The sequence below is a fragment of the Sciurus carolinensis genome, chromosome 10 (assembly GCF_902686445.1).
Source record: "Sciurus carolinensis chromosome 10, mSciCar1.2, whole genome shotgun sequence".
NCBI classification, from domain to species: domain Eukaryota; kingdom Metazoa; phylum Chordata; class Mammalia; order Rodentia; family Sciuridae; genus Sciurus; species Sciurus carolinensis.
In genome coordinates, this window is record NC_062222.1 from 44107785 (window position 1) to 44129858 (window position 22074).

A 22074-nucleotide genomic window follows, 5' to 3' on the forward strand; every position below is an offset into this window, starting at 1 on the left:
TGGCTTTTAAATATGAACTTTGAACAAAGAATATAAGTTACTGTGCAACAATGCCAGTAACTTTAAATATATTGTTGTATATCCTCACAATCCTACCAAGTAGTTTCTTCCACCTTCTTTTAACAGGGGTTCAAAGGTTAAGTAACTTGGCTTTTCAAAGACAGGTATGTTAATGAATCCTCATATATTTGATTCTCATATTGCCTACTTTTTAGTAAAACCTCAAATTTGGCACACTATTTTTGACCTACAAATTCTTAAGTCTATGTAACTTCAGGTGGGTTTCAAGACTTCTTGAAAAATCCATGAACTTGCTAAAAGATAAATTTAAAAAGAAAAAGTAAATCATGATACTTGTATAAATACAACGTGAATACCTGGTAAAGATTTTTTTTTTTTTTTTTTGCGATGCTGGGGATCGAACCCAGGGCCTTACCGACTGAGCTATCTCCCCAGCCCCCTGGTAAAGATTTTACTTGGATAGTTAATGAGGGAAACTTATATACTACAAGCCAAGAAAATAAATGAGGGAAACTTATATACTACAACTCAATGAAGAGTTTAAAAAGCAATTAGGAATGTGAACAGAGAATCTACAGAATGGGAGAAAATTTTGCTAGCTACTCTGACTGGGGGTTAATATTCAGAATATATAAGAAAACTCAAAAAACTAAGCACCTTTCCACCAAAAAAAGTAACCCAATTAACAAGTGGGCAATGAACTAAACAGACACTTCTCAAAAGAAGAAATATGAATGGCCTAGAAGTATGTGAAAAAAGGTTCAACAACTTTAACAATTAGGGAAATGAAAATCAAAAACTACCCTGATATTTCATTTCACTCCAGTCAGAATGGCAGAATCAACAATAGAATCAACAATAGAATCAATGGCAGAATCAACAACAGAATGGCAGCCATCAACAATACAAACAATAATAATGCTAGACAGATGTGAAGAAAAAGTAACACTTTAAACTGTTGGTAGAATGTAAATTAGACCACCTCTGTGGAAATCAGTATGGAGATTCCTCAAAAACCTAAAAAAGAAACCACCATATACTCAGCTATACCATTCATGGATATTTATCCTGAAGAATTAGTCAGAATATTATAGTGACATGCACACACATACTTGTAACGGGACAATTCACATTAGCCAAACTATGGAACCAGCCTACATGTCCAGAAATGGATGACTGGATAAAGAAAATGTGGTATATATACACATTGGCGTTTTATTCAGACATAAATAATAATGAAATTATGTCATTTGCAGAAAATGGATGGAACTTGAGAACATTATGTTAAGTGGAACTAGTCAAACTCAAAAGGTCAAGGATCATGTTTTCTCTTCTATGTGGAAGTTAAGAGTGGAAAAAGGTAAAGGGTGTGTGTGCGCGTGTGTGTGGGGGTATCTCATGAATATTAAAGAGTAAAAGAACCAGAGGAAGGGAAAAGGGGAGAAAATGGGGATATACTGGTGATCAATAAAGGCTAAATTAAATTGCTATGTTGTGTGCACGTATGAATACGGTAACAATGAATCTCCCCATATGTATAATTATAATGCACTAATGAAAAATATAGAGGAAACAAGAGCCTTTTATTGCTTATGAAAAACACACCGCTTCGCCAAAAAACAAAAACAAAAACCCACCAAAACAACAACAAAAAAGACACCCTTACAAATAATTAGGTACGTTAAAATAAATGTTAATATATATAAGCCGGGCAATAACTAATTATATCTCCTTGGATAAACGCAATTTCCATTTTTATGGTTCTCTACAATTTACACAGTTGTAGTACTTGGACCAGTGAAGTAGATACGCTTTTTTCTTTTTGCCATTTTCAGCCACATTTTTCTTTATGAAATTATTCACAAAAAGTTTTTTTCAGAGACACACTTTCCTGGGAAGCTCATTCATCCATAACTTTTTTTTTCTGGTTTTTAAAACAACGCTTGTGCCAAAAAGGGTCCCGAATCACTGTTCCAGTCAAAGCTGACTCCTCAATGGTTACAAAAACACTTCAGTGGCTTGTGTCTTTGCCTTAAACGAGGCTTCTCGTTTAAGTTGTTTCATAAATAAATCCCTAGTCAATTTCCAAAGCTCAGTCTAAATGCCACCTTACTCTTCAGGCCCACCGCATCTTTCCTACCGCCTCATTTGTTTCCCCTAAGTACCTCTATTCGGTCCACTGTATCACATATTACTTGTTAGCTCTTTTCACAGCTGAACTTTTATCTACCTGAGGACAAGGATTAGAGATTTCCAAAACAAATCTCATGTTCCCTCATATTTGCTATCCCTAGGCAGTCAACTCCCATATGCAAATAAGTCTCTTTCCCTGTTGCTCCTCTAGCCACCCGTACTTCCGCAGAAACGCCGCCAAACGTGGGGCGTGCCCTAACCTTCCAACGCCAGTCGCTACACGCCCCCACGGCCCGAAAACGGGAACTACAAGGGCCACAAGAGGACTCCTGCGCATGCGCAGAGTGCACCAGGCCAAGAGAACTGATGGGTTTGTGGGAGGGGGCGGGGTAGGAGGGACAACAGATAATAGAACGGACTGCATGAAAAAGGACTGAGAGGAAATTAGACTTCACCCAACCTGAGCGCCTTAAACGCCACTTGTCACTTACTCGGATCAATTCCCAAAATACAGGGTCAGAGACTGCGTCCTTCAGTCCTTCCGTCTCCCGAGCCTTAAAGTCGTGGCTATTTCGCGTCATATGACGAGCGACACCACTCTCCCCTCCCGCCGTGAGAGAGCAGGCCCTGAGGCCGTGCGTTCGCCACACACGTCACGGGTGAGGGCTGCCTCCGAGGGGGCGGGGCTTCAGGGAGTGGGGCCAGCTGAGGAAGCGCGAAGCCCATGAAGAATTTGATTGGCGGATTGAAAACGGCGGTTCAGGCTGAGACGGTAGTGGGCGGGCTAAGAACCGGGTCCTCATCTGGTGCGGTCCCGGGTTAGTGACGTCACACTCGTTCGCGGGAGAAATTCGAAAGTGGATTTTGTGCAATGGGACAGGTGAAATGAAGTGTTTCTTGGGTTTTCCGGGAAAGGAAGGGTGGACAGGCAGGTAAATTTGAGTGATTTGGAGGGAAGGGAAGAAAATCTGTTCCACGGGAGCAGACCGGGAAGGATGTTGTTTGTAAACGAAAATTGAGGTGATAGCAGTCACAGCTTGTTTCAACTGTCTGTAATTATTCGTGCCTCATCTTCGTCTCTTTGCTAGCCCCTGTTTTGCAATTCTGGTCCTTAGTATGAGAACCAGAGAGAGTTTTGCTCTTTGATTTTAGGACTGACAGAAGATCTAGTGATCAAGTTTCCATTGTCATTTGCCGACACAGGATCTTCGTTATTGCAGTCTTGGCTAATGAAATGTAGGAATTTTTGTTGTTATTTGGAATGTTAATTTTCTTCCTTATTTATTTAGTTATTGGGGGATTGAACCCAGGGGCAATCTATCCCTGGGCTACATCCCCATCCATTTTTATTTTATATTGTAATAGGGTCTCACCAACTTACCCAGACTGGCCTCGGATTTGGAATGATCCTTCTGCCTCAGTTTCCTGAGTCTCTGGGATTGCAAGGCCTGTACCACAGCGCCCAACTGTTTCTGTTGAGAAAACATGTTCAGAAACTTTTAAGCCTGAACCACTTAGAGGTTCACATTTAGGTTTGGAAAATTATGCATGTTCATAAGCAAAAGAACCCAAAACATCTCGTCATAATAGGAAGAATGGTTCATATTTTACTGAGAACATGGATATGTAATATGTATATATAGAAGCACAATAATGTATATGTATGTGTAAAGCATATTTAATTATCACAGAACATCTGTAGTTTCCCCAGGACTTTAAAAACTTTGCAGACAAATCTTTCACCTACAAGAGGATGGTCAACACTTGAGTTGTCTGAAAAATTTGGACAGATTAACACTTTTAGAAAATATTTTATCCTTGCACCTCACTTGAATATATGATGCTGTTGGCTAAAACCATGTTTTTTTGTTCTTGTCATTTGTTTTTTTTTTCCAGTTTGATGGTAAGATAAGAAAGGAGGGCCTGAGAATGTAGTTCAGTGGTGGAACACTTCCCTAGCATGCTCTAGATTCTGGGTTATATCTTTTTTTCTTTTTTCCATTTTTCAAAACTTTATTTGTGCATAATAATTATACAGCATAATAGGGTTTCTGGGTTATATCTTTAGCACTGCAAAAAAGAAAAAAAAAAAAGAGCAAGGTGAGGTTGTTAACTCATTGAATATAAGTGTAAGGACTCTTCTAAATATTTTTTTAAAAATCCAGTTAGCTTTTCTTTTAGGTTTAATCCCATAATCTGATTTACCTTGTCAGAGAGTTTGAATCTTTACAATTTTTTTATTCTCTTTTTAAAATTTGTTCTTTGTAGTTATACATGACAGTAGATGTATTTTGACATATTTATGCAAACATGGAGAACATCTTACTGTAATTTAAATTGTAAATTTCACCTGGGCTTGGTGGTGCACACCTATAATCCCAGTGACTTGGGAGGTTGGGGCAGAAGGATCCCATATTCTAGGCCTGTCTCAGTAACTTAGTGAGGCCCTAAGCAGCTCAGCAAAATCAAAATAAAAATTAAAGGGGCTGGGGATATAGCTCAGTTGGTAGAGTGCTTGCCTGCAAAACAAGGCCCTGAGTTCAGTCCTTAGCACCACACACACACACAAAAATAATAATAATTAAGAAATTAAAATTAAAAAAGACTGGGAATGTAGTTCAGTGGTAGAGTACCCCTGGATTCAGTCTCTAGTATTGGGGTGCGGGGAAGGTAGATTCCAAAAGTAATATCTTAAGAAAGTAGTGGTGAATTTATCTTGCCGTTCCTAAATAGCATAAAAGTAATCCTAAATGAGTGACTACTAGATTCCTAATTTGTAAATCATGATGATAATACTTCCTTTTTTTGTTGCATGGAGGATTTCATGAATGCTAAATTAGTTATTGCCCTAGCCCTTAATACCTACCCTTTGGGATTATGAGATTGATAAATTTACGTAAAGTCTAGTCCAATTCTGGCCTTAAACATGTGGATAGTTACTAAATGGTTATGTAAGTTAGTATTTATGAATTTAGTGTTTATACAATTTGGTTTTGATTTCTAAATCTGCCATTTATTTACTTTATAACCTTGGGCAAGTTACTCAATTATGTCTTTCAATTTCTTTTGTTAAAAGGATATAAAAATAGTATTTATATCATAAGGTTATAGACATTTAAAGCATTTTAACAGTGTCTAGCATATAATAATACTGAATAAATAATAGCTATTATTAAATAATTCAATATTAATAACTACTATATACCAACCACTGTATCTACACTGTATTTTATCATTTGTATACATATAATATCCAACTCATTGTGGTGGGAGCAGGTTGCTCCAATAGCACCAGGGTTATGTTTCTCTGGACCTTTTTCATTTTGTTGGCATACTTACACATCTAACAATTCCTGTGGGCTAAAGGAGAGGGATATAAAAGGAGTTACTGTAAGAAAAGAACCAAAGGAAATAAAGAGGGTGTTAGGAGAGGCAGCTCAACATTAACTTGGGTTTTTCAGGACAGACTTGCCTAAGGGGGTCCTAGGAGAGGACTGAACCCATCTTTCTCTTATAGCCTAGGGGAGTTTTAAGGGGGGTGAGGGAATGGGGGGGATTTTTGTGGCTAGGCCATTGCTTGGGGGTTGTCAGGGAAGGGTCCTTGTGGTCATTACCTTCATTCTTTGTGGTAGACCCTGTTCCATGTCTGAAAGGTGTTTCTTAAGATTTATGTCCCAGCTGGGGATATATCTCAGTTGGTAGAGTGCTTGACCTCGCATGCATAAGGCCCCGGGTTCAATCCCCATCACCCCCTTCCCCCCCCCAAAAAAAAAAAAGAAAAAAGATTTCAGTCCCAGATAACAATTCCCTTTCATGTGTAATGATGGAGTATTCTTTGGATTTTGGGTCAGGCTGGGTCAGAGTTACTGTAGGGTGACCATTGTTCTGAGAGGGAGGATATGCTTCAAAATGGCATTGCCCAAGTCAAGTTCTCCCTAACAATTACATTTCTGAAAATTAATACCTTTGTAGATGTGGGTCCTGACCTGTGACCTGAGGCAAGTATGCATATCCCATTTGCCTACCTCTTATGCCATCCTTTCTCTACACATCAACTGGAGTCATCTTTGTAAAATATAAGTTAGATTATGTCATTTTATTCTTAAAAAACTTTTGTGTCTTTTGCTGTCTTCCGTGAAAATCCAAATTCCTTAACATAATATAGAAGTTTCTCTGAATCCAGCCTGTTCTCTCACCACTCACTCTAGCACTTCACCCCTTATACCTTCTAGAGTTTTCTGATCAGGCTTTTATGTATCTTGTTTCTTGTTGGGAAGATCTTCACTGGCATCTTTCCTTGGCTAATGGTTATTTCAGCTTACAGCTTAGACATTACTTCCTTCAGGAAAATGTTTAATATTTTAAACCAAGTTGCACACCCTTTCTGTCCTAATTCCTATTACATTTTATTGTAATTGTTGTTTATCACCCTGCTTTGTACTGAAAATTTCTGGAGATCAGGGATGGCATTTCATTCATTAATATTGATCTAGATAATCTATGGCACTTAGTAAACTTTGAATAAATATATCCAATTTACAAAGAATATGTAGGTGGCATATTTTTATGTGTGGAAGGGAAGAACTGAATCACAAATTAGTTTTACGGTGTCTTTTAGGACCATGTTCTCAAACTTGAGCATGCATTACCACCACTTAGAGGGCTTGTTAAAGTGTAGACTGTTGAACTCTGCACCCTAGACTTTCTGATTTAATAGGTCAAGAGTGGGAACTGAATGCAAATGCAGTGGGGTATGTCTGTAATCCCAGCTGCTTCTTAGGCTGAGACAGGAGGTTCACAAGTTCTAGGCCAGCCTGGGCAATTTAATGAGACTCTGTCTCAAAATGAGAAATAAAAAGGGCTGGGAATGTAGCTCAGTAATAGAGCATCCCTTGGTTCAAACTTTAGTACAAAAAAAAAAGTGAGAACTGAGAATATTCATTTCTAACTAATTCCCGGGTAATGTTATTGGTCCAGAGATTGTACCTTTGGGGACCAATTTAGGAGAAATATATTATGTCTTTGGCATCTCTATTCCTTCAATTCACTGTTAGTTATTTTATTTATTATTTTTGCAGTACTGGGGATTGAACCCAGGGCCTTAAATGTTATGCAAGCACTCTATCACTTAACTATGTCCCAGCTCTTTCATAAAATTCCATTATTATTATTATTAATAGTAGTAGTAGTAGTAGTAGTAGTAGTAGTAGGGATTGAACCCAGGGATGCTTTACCACTGAGCCACATTCCCAGCCCTTTTTATTTTATTTTTTTATAAAATTTTGAGACAGAGTCTCCCTAAGTTGCTGAGGCTGACTTTGAACTTGTGATCCTCCAGCCTCAATTTCCCAAACTGCTGGGATTATAGGCATGCACCACCAGGCCCGCTCATAAAAGTTTATTTTGAGGTAGGATCCTGCTAAATTGCTGAGACCAGCCTTGAACTTTTAATTCTCCTGCCTTAGCCCTTGGAGTAGTTGGAATTACAAGTGTGCACTACTGTATCCAACTCCCATCAGTGATTTAGATTTCCAGATTTGCCCACATAATTTTCTCCAGTAAAAGAGAATAGCTACAGTACCTTCTGCAGCAATATTAAAGATTTTTCCTTGTGGAAGTGTTATAATGTATATTTGGTCCGAGTATACTGACTTATATTGACTTTAAAATGTGCAGTTAGCCCTCCATTTTCATGGTTCTGTCTCTGTGAATTCAACCAAGTTAAATCACAGAGAAAATATTCAGAAAAAACATTTGTGTTGAACATGTATGGACTGTTTTTCTAAGCAATACAATTTAACAACTATTTGCATGTCATTTATATTGTTTTAAGTATTATAGTAATCTAGAGTTGGGAGGATGTGTTTAGGTTATATGTATAATCTACACCATTTTATGTAAGGGATTTAAGCACTTACATATTTTGGAATCTGGGGTGGAGTCCTGCAATCAGTCCTTGGTGGCAACTGGATACTGAGGGCAAGTGTAAAAGGAAAAATTTAAAACACAAGGGGGCCATCTTGTGGTGACTATAGCAATTCAGAAAACTTCAAAAATGGAATTGGGCTATGAGGAACCAAATGTGGAAAGGAAAATCCATTTCTTGATACTCATCATGTATCAAGAATAATGTTTGTAGACTCTTATAATTAAGATGTAAACTAATGTTTATATATTTTACTTAGTTTTCTCTTCGGCAAGTTCTTTTTTACAGCATGGTTTCAGTGTGTCCTCAGTTATAGATAATTTCATTGAACCTCTGTTTCCCTTGGTAGTTAGATAGTCCTGGTACTCTTTTTAATTCCTGTCTCTGGAATCATACCTTTTGGAACCACTTTAGGAGAAATATTGGGAAGGTTTTATTTACTACTTATTCTTTTCACCAAGGTTTAATATTCTATTTCATTTTTTATTTTAGGTGGTATAAATGTATAAGTACTTATTTTCTGGATCTAACTAGTTTATAACTTCAGGAGGAAAAATGGAAAACCAAGAATTTATTGTAAGTCTTACTAATTTTTACATTTTTTCTTTCTTTCTTTCCTCTTCCTTTCCTTGCTTTCTTCCCTCCTCCCTTCCTGATATTTCTTAAATGTCTTGATAGAGTTGCCAGTTTTAGCAAACAAAAAACAAAAAGCAGTACACCCAGTTATGTTTGAATTCAGATAAATAATAAATAGTTTTCTAGTATGTTCAAAATATTGCACTAATTTGATTATACAAAGCCCTTTGTAACAAATTTGTTGGAAGCTTGGGACCAGGAAATAATTTGTTTCTCTTCATGACCTGGCATGCCTCTTATGTCTAGATAGTGATTCTCACTCACATTGTCTGGTGTTCGAACTTTTTTATACTCTAAGAAAATAATTCAGATCCCAAAGAATTTTTGTATGTAGAGCTATTGTATGTCGATTTTTTTTTTTTTTTTTTTTAATATTAGAAATTAAAACAAGCCAGGCATGGTGGCACATGCCGGTCACAGCTATAAGAAAATTTCAGTTGTAGCTCAGTGGTAAAGCATCCCTAGATTCAGTGCCAGTATTGGGGGGAAAAAAAAAGAGAGAAAGGAAGAAAGAAGTTAAAACAGAAACAAAATACTTTTGGGTTTTTTTTGTTTGTTTTTAATTTTTAATTGTATTTGTTCTAATTAGTTGTATATAACAGTAGAATGCATTTTGATAGATCATACACAAATGGACTGTAAACCAAGTGCTTTTTTTTAATTCATTAAAAGGTAATAATAGTGAACTCTTTACATGTTAACATAAATAACATTTTAAATGAAAAATATTTAATTTTTCCAGAACAAAAACAATACTAGGAAAAAAAAATTGAGAAGAGTAGCATTGTTATGTATTTTTGCAAATTTTTTTAACATTTAATTTAGAAGAAAACAATTGGATTCTCCTATCTTTTTCTGCATTAAATTTACAATTTAATCTGGCAGCATTGCATATATATAACCTTGAGAAATCCATTCTGCACCCTGCCAGGATGAAAATGTAAAGACAAAAAAATCATCACAATAGTTTTGACCTAACAGATGCTTGTAAAAGCCCTAGAGACCCCTAGGAGTCTCTGAACCTCACTTGAACAACTGCATGAAGGTTTTTGTTTTGTTTTCCTCAGGGTTGTTTTTTTTTTTTTTTTTTTTTTAACCACTGAGCTATTATCCAGGCCCTTTTTAAAACATTTTTTATTTTGAGACAGGGTCTCACTAAGTTGCTAAAGCTGATCTCAAACTTGGCAATTCTTCTATCTCAGCCTTCCAAGTCGCCTGGGATTATAGGCATGTACCTTTGTGCCTGGCTACTTGAATCTTGAGTACCCAACAATTTTTTCCCTTCCAACTGATTACTTGAAAGTTCAAAATTATTATTATTTTTTAATTATTTTTTTAGTTTTTTGGTACTGGGGATTGAACTCAGGGGCACTTTACCGCTGAACCATATCCCTGGTCCTATATTGTATGTTTTTTAGAGACAGGGTTGCTAAGTTGCTTAGCACCTCACCATTGCTGAGGCTGGCTTTGAACTCGAAGTCCTCCTGTCTCAGCCTCCCGGGCCACTGGGATTACAGGTGTGCGCCACCACGCCTGGCTCAAAATTATTTTTGGTGCTGTTAACTTTTCAGCTTCTCCCTTAGAGTTTTACCTGTTCTTTCTTCTACTTTTGATTATCCTCCCAGCTAGCTAACTTTTTTTTTTTTTTTTTTGATAATTATGGCATTGGGGATTGAATCCAGGGCCTTACTCATGCAAGGCAAGCAATCTACCACTGAACTATATCACCCAGACAACACCCCCAATCCCTCTGTCTTTTTTAACTCAAAAAACCAAAACTCAGGGCCTCATACATGCTAAGCACATACTGTACGATTGAGTTACACCCCTAGTCTCTTTCATTAATGTTGTTGTTATGATACCTGTGCTAATATGAAAAGATGTCTTAAATACTTTTTATGTGTATATAAAATACTTGGCTTTGAATATATAAATAGAACCTGTTTCTTTTGTACTTTGGAAATAGGTCCTATATACTCATCAAAAGATGAAGAAATCAAAAGTGTGGCAAGATGGAATTTTGAAGATCACTCCCTTAGGAAACAAAGTAAGTGCAAAGCATTTGACTACAGAGTCTAATGAGCTAGGTTCTTGGTTTTTGATTGAGTATTAAGAAAACTTTGTAGATGGGTGGCACATGCCTTCATCCCAGTGGCTCAGAAGGCTAATTCAGGAGGATTGCAAGTTCAAAGCCAGCCTTAGCAAAAGCAAGGCACTAAGCAACTCAGTGAGACCCTATCTCTAAATAAAATACAAAAAAGGTCTGGGGATGTGGCTCAGTGGTTAAGTGCCCCTGAGTTCAATCCCCGGTACCAAAAAAAAAGGAAAACTTCGTAGATGATGAAATGTTAGGTATGTGCATATATTAACAATGTGAAAACAGAAATTTTCAAATAATTTCCATATTGCAGTATATAATTTGTACATTATAAAATATATAAATATATAAAAATAACAAGTAGTATTTAATTTTTTTTGACTAAAAAATTCATTGAGTGCTTGCTGTGTCAGGTACAATGCTTTAAATATATCAACTCACTTAGTCTGCCTAATTCTCCTAAGAGTTACTATTTTTATCTTTATTTTACTGATGATAAAACTGAGGCAAAGGGGCTGGAGTTGTTGCTCAGTAGTAGAGCACTTGCCTAGCAAGTGTGAGGCACTGGGTTCAATCCTCAGCACCACATAAAAATAAAGACATTGTGTCCATATACAACTTAAAAAAACAAGACAAAACATCAACAATAAACTGAGGCACAGAATGGTGAAACAGCTTGTCCAAGGGTCTCAAAGCTTGAGAATGGAGAAGTCATATAAACTTAGGCTTTTTCACTCAAAGCCCATGTCCTAACCATGTCTCTGTATTATTAACTTAATAAAAGAACTTTGTTATAGTTGAATTGATGGTACTATATAGTATAGTTCTCTCCCAGAGCTTTTTAAAATTTTTATTTTATTTTAAGATAGGGTCTGGCTAAGTTGCTGAGACTGACCTTGAATTTGCAATACTCCTATCTCAGTCTTGTGAGTTGCTGGGATTACAGGAGTGCCTCACCACTGTGGTTTGATATTGTTATCCTGGTAAAATTTACTTACCTATTCCTTTCAGTGAGAAAGTTGCTTACCATATTCAAGGCCCTGGGTTTAACTACCAGCACTTCAAATAAGTAAATAGATAATTACATAAGCTGGGCTCAGTAGTGTATGTCTGTAATTCCAGAGAGGCTGAGGCAGGAGGATTGCAAGTTCAGAGCCAGACTCAGCAACTTAGAGAGGCTGTTTTGAGGCACTGTCTCAAAATAAAAAGTAAAAAATGGGTTGGGGTTATGGCTTAGTGGTTAAGTGCCCTTGAGTTCAATCCCCAGTACCAAAAACAAAAACAGAAAAACAAAACTAAATAAAAAGTCAGATATTCAAAATCAACTTCTCATTTACACATTTTAAATTGAAATCATAAAGCTAATCTGTTAGATGTATTTAAAGTGTAAACTGCCTAAGATATGACAATTCCATTGCAAAATAAAAACTTTTTAAAATTAAACACCAGATATTTAAATATCAGATTATAATACCCAATATCATATTATCTTGTTGTTGAAACTATTTATGATCCTATTCTTGGTTCGAATTACTTCACTATTAACTATATATAGTTCAAAGTTTTCAGGATTTTAAAGGTACTTTCCCATTGAATAAAGAAAATGTTACTGTCCCAGTCAATTGGGTTATCATTATCAGAGAACCCTGAGATTGCTAACATTTTGGGCTAGAACTTGAGACCTTGAGCTACTGATAATCAGGGTAACTCTACCATCATCAAGGGACACACTGAACCTTGTGTTCAGTTGCAGTAACAATAGGATTTCAGTCTGTGCCCTTTAAAGTGGTTTGATTTCAGAGTTGGTTAATTTCTGTGCTCAAGTCATAACATTATCTAATTTTTCCTCTTTGAATAGATGAGTATATGGTCCTGTCTGAATCTATATTTTTTTAATCACTTGTCTTACACAGTTAATCCTTCTGATCATTCATTGTCAGATTATTAGCATCATTGTCTGATGATATTCTGCATAATTTTTTTTTTTTTTTTTTTTTTTGCTTATATTCTTATTTGTTTAGAGTTAAAACCTTCAAAATCTTAGAGATATTTAAACGATATCTGACTGGAGCCAGGTGTGGTGGCACATGCCTGTAATTCCAGTGGTGTGGGAGGCTGAAACAGGAGAATCTTGGGTTCTAAGCCAGCCTCAGCAATTTAGTGAGGTCTTAAACACTTAGTAAGACCCTGTTTCAAAAATAAATAAATAGGGGGGGATGTGACTCATTAGTGAAGTGCCCCTGGGTTTAATCCCTGTCCCCCATCCCTCAAGAAAAAAAGTTATCTGATTGGATTCTGCATATCCTTGTAACTTTTCTTTTTTTTTTTTTGGTACTGGGGATTGAACCCAGGGGTACTATACCACTAAGCCACATCCCCAGCCCTTTTTATTTTTGAGACAGGGCCTCACTAAGTTGCTAAGGCTGCCTTTGAATTTGTGATCCTCCTGCTTCAGCCTCTTGAGTTGCTGGGATTACAGATAAGATGTGTACCATAGCATCTGGCTCGTCTGAACTTCTTCTGGTTCTAAATCATAATGTTATGGTCATATTAGTAATTTTATTTATTTATTTATTTTGTGGTGCTGGGGATTAAACCCAGGGCCTTGTGCATGTGAGGCAAGCACTCTACCAACTGAGATATATCTCCAGCCCTAGTAATATTATTGAACTTTAACTATAGCATATATTTGTTAAGTACCCATTATAAACCTCACACAGGTAGTTTAAGCGGAAAATAGGTTAGTTAAAATTAGTCCCAGAAATTTTATGTGATCCAGGAAAGTTAATCATCTTCTTGTATCCTAAATAGCACCATTCCAAATGCAACCTATTGCTGGTACTTTTTTCTTGCTAATATTGCCTTTTCTCTACCTATTGAAATTCTGTCAGATATTTCTTCTCTTTTAATTGAGACATCAATCAATAATTGTATATTTCTTGAAGCCAGTGGGAAAAGTAAAAACTGATATGTGGAAGCAGAGTAGAAGAGCTGTTAACATCAAATATCAAATACAACCTAGTTTTCAATCCCGGCCCTTCATTTAGTAGATTTGTAATCTTGGGCAGGTTATTTGGCTTCTCAATGCCTGTTCTGGGTGATGTAGCAGGGAACAAAACAGATAAATCACTGACTTTGTGGAAACAACATGGAGGAGATAGACCAGTAAATCAGATGAATATGTATGTCTACTGATGTATGTCTACTGAGTAAGACAAATAGGGAGATCATAACTGTTGGAGTAGAGTGAACAAGGGCGAGAATGGAGATAAGGAAGGATTGTGTAAGCCTTATTTGCTATTATAAGGACACACATTCTTTTCCGTAGGAAGCTGTGGAGACATTAGAATGATTTATAAAAAATTTTTTTTAGTTTCAGATGGACTAAGAATCGAACCCAGTGCCTCACACATACTAGGCAAGCACTCAACCACTGAGTTACAACCCCAGTCCCCGTGAAAATGATTTGAGCAGAAATATAATATGTAATCTGTATGGAATATATTGCTCGGGGAGGAAGTGTAGAATGAAAAGAACAGAGGAAGAAGAATAGAGCCATTGGAAATACCAAAATTTTAAGCAGTTTTAGACATATAACTCACATATTTTAAAATTCACCCATTCTGTGATTTTTAATATATTTACAGTTTTGCAACCATTAGCACAATCTAAATTTATTACATTTTTTCGCCCCTAAAAGAAATCTCATATCCAGGAACAGTTACTGTTCATGACCTAAGTAGTGAGCCTGCACCCCTAAACATACATGAATCTACTCATGGTCTTTATGAATTTGCCTATTCTGGACATTTCATAAGAATGAAATTATATGATATAATCTTTTGTGAATGACTTTCATTTAGCCTAATATTTTCAAGGTTCATTTATGTCGAAGCATGTACTTTTTTCCTTTTTATTGCTGAATAGTATTCCTTGCATATATTGTGCTTTATCCATTTATTATTTGGTATACGTTTGGGTTATTTCAATTGTTTGACTATTATCAATAATGCTGCTTTGAACATTGAGTGGGAGTTTTTGTGTTTATATCTTTTTGGGTGTATACCTACAAGTAGAGTTGCTAGGTCATATGGTAACTTTATGTTTAATCTTTTAAGGAACTGCCAAACAACTGCTTTCAAAGTGATAGAAACACTAATATTAAAAGGGCTACTAGAGAAATTACTATGAGAAATGGCTAGGGACAGAAAGGGAGCTAGAAGATGACAGTCACCTTAAGCTTATTTTGTCTTCCTTAACCCTCATAGTCAGCAGATTTAATTCATTGTACCTCATAAAGAATTCTATCCCCTACGCCAGTATCTTATTTTAAGCACTAATCTTTTCAGTTCTTCATAGCATACTGTTACGATAATCCTTTAATTGATCTTGCCTTCCAATTGCTCCCTCTAAGGTGTTCTAATTTTGTTTTCTTCCCCAATTCAACTCCAAGATCCTCCTGGTAGGAATTAAATTCTTGAATTTCATTCTCTTTCAGTCTCTCTGTCTTTGTCTGTTTGTCTGTGTCTCTCTCCCTCTCTTTTTTCCTGTGGTATGGGGGTTAAACTAAGATCGAGGTGTTCTATCACAACCCTAGCCCAAGTTTTGAATTTCTTGTGTGGATACCTTCATTCGCTTATACAGACATGCATAATAAACATTTTAAATAGATTCATTTCAAATCCAAGTAAAATAAAATGATATAATCATTTCATTACATGGTTTACTTATATAGCATTTTTTCACAATATTCTCTATTTGATATATTTTTGAATTTGTTCTTATAAATGAGAAAATGATTTTTTGCCTATGTGTTTATATGTATATTTTAACTTGTTCTAACTAGTTATACATGACAGTAGAATACATTTTGACAAATCATACAAAAATGGAATATAACTTCTCATTCTTCTGGTTGTACAAGATGTAGAGTTATGCTGGTTTTTATTATTAAAGATGTTTAGGAGAAGCAGAATTATATTCTATTCCTTTTTAACTCTTATTTTATTTTTACACAGGCAATTTTATATGATGACAAAGGAGCATGTTTGGAAAGTCTATTTCTTAAATGTCTTGAGGTATTTGAATGTTTATATTATTTTTACGTTATTTAAAAATCTCTTTAAATATTTCCTTTATTAATGTTATTAATAGTAGAATCATGGTACGTGGTACCAATACTAATAATGATAGATGGTATTCATTGAACATTTTTAAAAAAAATTTTTATATATCATATATATTTTAGTTGTAGGTGGACACAATACCGTTATTTATTTATTTTTTAATGTGCTGAGGATCGAACCCAGAGCCCCATGTGCGCCAGGTGAGTGCGCTACCGCTGAGCCACAACCCCAGACCTCTTTGAACATTTATTACAACTAAGAATGCAACACAAATGTTTAGTGACTTGCCCACGTTCATATTATGGTGGAGGGCTGAGATTCAAACCCAAGAAATGACTCTAGAGTTTAATTCTTTTACTTTTCTTTTTTAAGAATAGGTTCTCACTATGTTGTCCAGGCTGGCCCTGAACTCCTGGGCTTAATTGATCCTCCTGCCTCAGCCTCCTAAGTAACAGGGACTATAAGGCACCCTACACCACCACCCAGCTACATGAATTTTTGATAGGCTGTGATTTCCACTGGGAAATATTGTTATAGTCAGTGTTTTCACTGTTGTGACTGAAAGACCTGACAAGAACAATTTTAAGGAGGGAAAGTTTATTTGGGGGCTCACAGTTTCAGAGGTCTTACTTAGTTCCTAGACAGCTGGCTCCATTCCTTGGGGCTCAAGGTAAGGCGGAACATCATGGCATAAGAGTGTGACAGAGGGGAGCTGCTCACATGATGATTAGGAACCAAAGAGAGACTCAGTTCAACTCACCAAATATATACCCCAAAGGGACGCCCCCAATGTCTACCTCCTCCAGCCACACCTTACCAGCCTAGGGTTAATTAATTCACCACTCGATTAAGGCTCTCATAACCCAATTATTTCACTTCTAAATGTTCTTGCATTGTCTCACACAAAAGCTTTTGGTGGACATCTATAACCATAACAAATATTTTGGGATTATTTCCACTTAAGTATTTTCTCGGGTATTAATTTTGTTTTTTACCCTATTGGAAAAAGGAAAAGAAAAGAACTAAAGGCAAATTTTATCATAAAGAGTAAGGATATCAGAATTGGTTGTTCTGGATTCATTGCCTGCTTTCAGACCCCTTCTAGCTAACCTAACCTGTGTCTAACTTCTCAACAGTGAAATCTAGATCACAGGCTTTATGGGATTGATTTAAAGATTAGAAATAACTTAAAGTACCTAATATTAAAATATATATTTTTATTATCATTATATTGATATTTGGCAATGATATTTAATTCATTTGAGATTTTGTATGACCTTAATAGTGGTTGTACTTTTTTCTTGGTGATACTGGGGATTGAACACAGAGGTACTTTACCACTGAATTACATCCCTAGCCCCCTTTTGGATTATTATTTTTTAAATTTTAAGGCAGGATCTCACTAACTTGTCCAGGCAGGCCTTGTCCTTCTGCCTCAGCCTCCCAAATTGCTCACCAAATTGCTCCTCACCAAATTATAGGTGGCGCCACCAGGCAGGGCAGAGGAGTAGGTTCTTTTTTTGTGTGTGTGGTACTGGGGCTAGAAAGGAGGGGCACTTTACCACTGAGCTACATCCCACTACATCCCACCTCTTTTCAACATTTTTTGTTTGTTTTTGAGACAAAGTCTTGCTAAATTCCTGAGTGTGTCACTAAATTGCTGAGGCAGTCCTCAAACTTGTGATTCTCCTGCCTCAGCCTCCTGAGTCACTTAAAATTGTAGGCGTGTGGCACCATGTGAGCTGAAAAGCACTATTTTAATAGGTGATTGATTGCTGGTTGCTATCATTATTATATCATTTTACATCATTTAGTAAAAGATTAATCTGATATAGATTTGTGTATTTTTAAACTAGATTCATAATCTTATGTTTCAGTTAGAAGAGGTAGCAAGAGCTACATTTGTTCATTAAAGGGATTAAAAATACTTTTTTGGAATGTGATTATTTAAACCACTAATAATTTATAATTGTGTTTAATTTGTGATAATTTTGAGTATTTAATTATACCGTTTATTTAATTTTTAACTTAATTAAAACTTCTTTTTTGCAGCACTGGTGTTAAACCCAGGGGCACTCTACCACTGAACCCCATACCTAGCCCTTTTATTTTTTATTTTGAGACAGGGTCTCAATGTGTTGCCCAGGCTGGCCTCAAACTTGTGATATACTCTCTCACCCTCCTGAATAGCTGGTATTACAGGTGTGAGCCAGCATGCCAGGCTAATTCACATTTATTTATAAAAATATATAATTGATAATTAACAGCTCTAATTAAAATATTATATTTAGTTGTATGAATCTAAGTTAATTCCTTGAGAGGAGGCTTTTTTTTTTTTTATTGTCTTTGTATTCCTAGAATGTAACAAAGGACATTCTATAGGACCCCAATGTGTATTTTTTTTTTTTTTTTTTTTTTTGTGTGTGTGTGCTGGGGATCGAACTCAGGGCCTTGTGCTTACAAGGCAAGCACTCTACCGTCTGAGCTATCTCCCCAGCCCCCCAATGTGTATTGTTGAATGAACAAATTAGTGGAATTGTTTTATTGTATTATCCTCTTTTGTGCTTGTTGATAGTTAACTAGTGCATAATAATAAATAATTGAAGAATTTAGTTACTGATTAATTCACTTAACATTTATTAAATATATGTTTGTGTTGTTCGGTGCTAGTGAGTTCACTGTAAATATATAGAATCAAATAATTAGATGTATGAGATTTTAACATTTATTTCTTTTTGTGGTGTTTGGGAGCAAGTGCAGAGCCTTTCATATGCGAGGCAAGCACTCTACCACTGAGCTATACCCCCAGCCCATTAACATTTATTTTTTAATATTTAGGTGAAACCTGGAGATGACTTAGAAAGTGATCGATACTTAATCACAGTTGAGGAGGTTAAAATGTCTGGAAGCATAACTATTAAACAGAATGTCATTAAAGAACCACAGTCAGATTCAAGGAGGTTCATATCCTATGGCCGGTCTCTTGGATGTCAGCCTGCTGGTTTAAAAAGAAAGTTTCCTGTAAGTTTCTCTATGGAAATAATATGTCAACATATATTTTTAAAATCATTCCCAAAAGTAATGAATTTTAAAATTATTGTACCCTGTGGTACTTCATAATTTACTTATGTAGAAAGGAAATAAATCCTACTTAGAAAAATCTTACTAACAAATGAATGTTTGTATTTTAATTAAGTACACTTTAAATATTAATTATTATTTTACCTTAGGCAAGCACACACATTCCTTTTTATTTCAACCAGTTTATTTCACATTTTATTTATAGATAATGGTAGAACTAACAATTGTTTTAATATTTGTAGGGTTTTCAAGCACCACGTCAGGTTCCAAAGAAAATGGTTCTTACAGAAAATGGTGAATCGGCTGCATCACTTGAGTCTAAAGAACCTGGTCCTACTTTTTCTTCTCCATTCTACAACATACCTCCTTTGTTTTCTACTGTTGGCAAGCAGGATATAAATAATATACCAAGAAACTCTGAAAATATTGTCACTTACAATATTGGAGAGAGAAATAACATGACATCACCTTCAGTTGTCTCTGCTTCATCCTTCATGATTAACCCAGAAATGCTAGCTGAAGAAAATTACTTTTGTTCTCCTGTCAGTACTGAAAGTCAGCATTCAGACTCTTCACTGACCAATGAGCCCTTGAGAAGAGATAATTTGGCATTACACTATCCAGGAGTTTCACAAAACATTAGAAGTAAAGCGCAGATATTAGCTCTTCTGAAATCCAAGTCAACAAATATGCATAAGGACCTAAATTCTGAGATGACAAGACTTTTACCTCAGGTACAGCCACAGAGAAGTTCAAACATTCCTGCTAACCCAAAGTACTTAATTCAGCTGGAAGCATGTGCTGAGATGAAGAGCACAGACCAGCATCAATCAGAAAATACCATGAGAAATAAAAGCCGATGGGCCATGTATTTATCCTCACAGAGTTCTCCTGTACATTCCTGTACTGTAGAAGGGAGCAATATAGAATGGAAACCTGAAGCCCAGGAAGATGATATAAATTTGAATTTGAAAGACCTTTTGGTACAAGAAAGGATGCAGGACTTTGAAACATGTGATGAAAAGGGAAAGAAGGATAATGAAGACCAGCCAGTAGATAATACTGATCAATCCTGGAATCAGGAAGAAAAAGTGGAAATACTTTCATTCTGTGAAAGCAGCAGTTTACTGGGTAGTTGCAGCAGTGCAGACAATAATGGTTTATTATCAGAATCTAACATTCAAGGAAACAATGAAATACCTTCTAATCAAAATGACAAAGTGTGCATGGAAGGGTCAGTTTGCATTGGAGAAAGTGCTCAGGTGGTAAATACATGTACAACACAACAGGAGCATAAACAACCAGTGTCATCTCTGCTGGAATCAGAACATCTACAGATGGAATCTTTTCTAAGTAACAAGTCTAGGATCTCTAATGGTGTTCCAGACGTGTTTTCTAAAAGTAGCATTGATAGTGAAAGTCTGAATAGTGTTCACGGATCTGTAAGTAATGTAACAGAACCATTTTTAGAGATAAATTTTAATCTGAGTAATTTTGAGACTAGTGACACAGAAACGGAATCACAGGAAGACAACAAAATTTCCCAAGATTCAGAGAGATGGGTAAAGGAAATTTTGGCTCATGATGGCAATTTATGTGTTCAAAAGAGAAGTGAGGATACAAGCTGTCAAGAAATTGGCAGTGAGTGTTTGCCACTCTTAACATCTATTGATAGCAGACCTGCAGACATATTTCCTATTAAAGAGACTATATCACAGTTTTGTGATAAAACTTGTGTGGGTTTTGACATGGGACCTTATAAGGATGGAAACACTGGAAAAGAAACAGAGGAGGAATATATCAACACGTTAAGCAATTTTGACTCATCCTTAGATTGGAATGATGATGTATATATAGATAACAAAGAAGATGCTAATAATTCTATCAAAAAAGTTGGAATTAACTGTGATTTTGCTTCACTTTCGGATAAATCAAAAGGTATAAACATGAATTTACATTTTCCTCAATTTTTAGACACAGTCACTAATCAGAGTCCTAAAAATGATGCCCTATTCTCAGAAGATGTTCAACCTCAGACTTTTATTTTGGGAAGTGACTTAGACAAAAGTGATGAACAGATTTTACCACCAATTTCTAGCAGTGACAAGAGTATCCAACTATTAACTACCAATCAGGAATATGTTGCATGTGATAGGTTCGATACTCAAGATTCCAATTCTTTGTTTTATCCTCTGGAAAAAAAGCATCCTATTTCCAAAGACTCCGAAGTATACATTCCTGAATCTGAAGACTCGGGAAGAATTGGAAAGTTACCCCATGACCATATTGAAGTCGCAACTGCCAGAAAAAGCAAACAATCCTGGAATAATTCTAGAAATTCTTCACTTTCTGGAGTTATAAGTAACATTTCCCTTTTAAAGTCACTATCTGAACACAGTACAGCTTTAGAAAGCTTGGAAATACTGAAAAAGAGAAATACTGCCTTTCAACAACAAGGAATTCAGCAGACATATGAGCCAGATAGCAGACCTGAAGGTTAGAATGATGTATCTGTTTTGGATCTTTCTCTTTGTAGCTAAAAGGATGAGAAGATATTTGCTCTGACTGCTACTTTAAAGAACTATATAGTCTTTAAATAGATAATACATGTATTGATAAAACCAATTCTAATAGAGAATAATATAGTGAAAATTAAGTTTCCTTCCTGTCACCATACTTCAGTTCATTCCTCAGAATTAGCCACAGTCTCTTAGGCTATACTTGGAGAAATACTCTGTGTGTATATGGTATATATGTATTTTGGCATATGTAGATGAATGTATATACAGGTTAGGCTTTCTGTGTTTTGAGGAGGGTTACTTGGGATTGAATCCAGGGCGTTTTACATGGTAGGGAAGTGCTCTACAACTGAGTTTTATCCCTAGCTCTTTTTTTTTTTTTTTTTTTTTTTTTATTGTAAACAAATGGGATACATGTTGTTTCTCTATTTGTACATGGAGTCAAGGCATACCATTTGTGTAATCATAAATTTACATAGGGCAGTGTTGTTTGATTCATTCTGTTATTTTTTTTTCCCTTCCCCCTATCCCTAG

General features: G+C 35.9%; 1 protein-coding gene across 5 annotated transcripts in view; it reads left to right on the top strand.

The window, feature by feature from the left end:
- Positions 1–2999: 2999 nt before the first annotated feature.
- Positions 3000–22074, top strand: part of Zgrf1 (zinc finger GRF-type containing 1) — a 78164-nt gene continuing 59089 nt past the window's right edge. For 3 of the 5 annotated variants that reach the window (XM_047566750.1, XM_047566754.1, XM_047566755.1), the window contains exons 1-6: positions 3000–3034; positions 8573–8656; positions 10683–10763; positions 15833–15892; positions 18779–18961; positions 19264–21517. In XM_047566750.1, the coding sequence (XP_047422706.1) occupies positions 8636–8656; positions 10683–10763; positions 15833–15892; positions 18779–18961; positions 19264–21517 (2599 nt within the window). In that variant the 5' untranslated portion in view covers positions 3000–3034; positions 8573–8635. Of the gene's footprint in view, positions 3087–8572; positions 8657–10682; positions 10764–15832; positions 15893–16084; positions 16141–18778; positions 18962–19263; positions 21518–22074 lie in introns of those variants that run through there. The other 2 variants (XM_047566752.1, XM_047566753.1) reach the window with 2 other exon arrangements.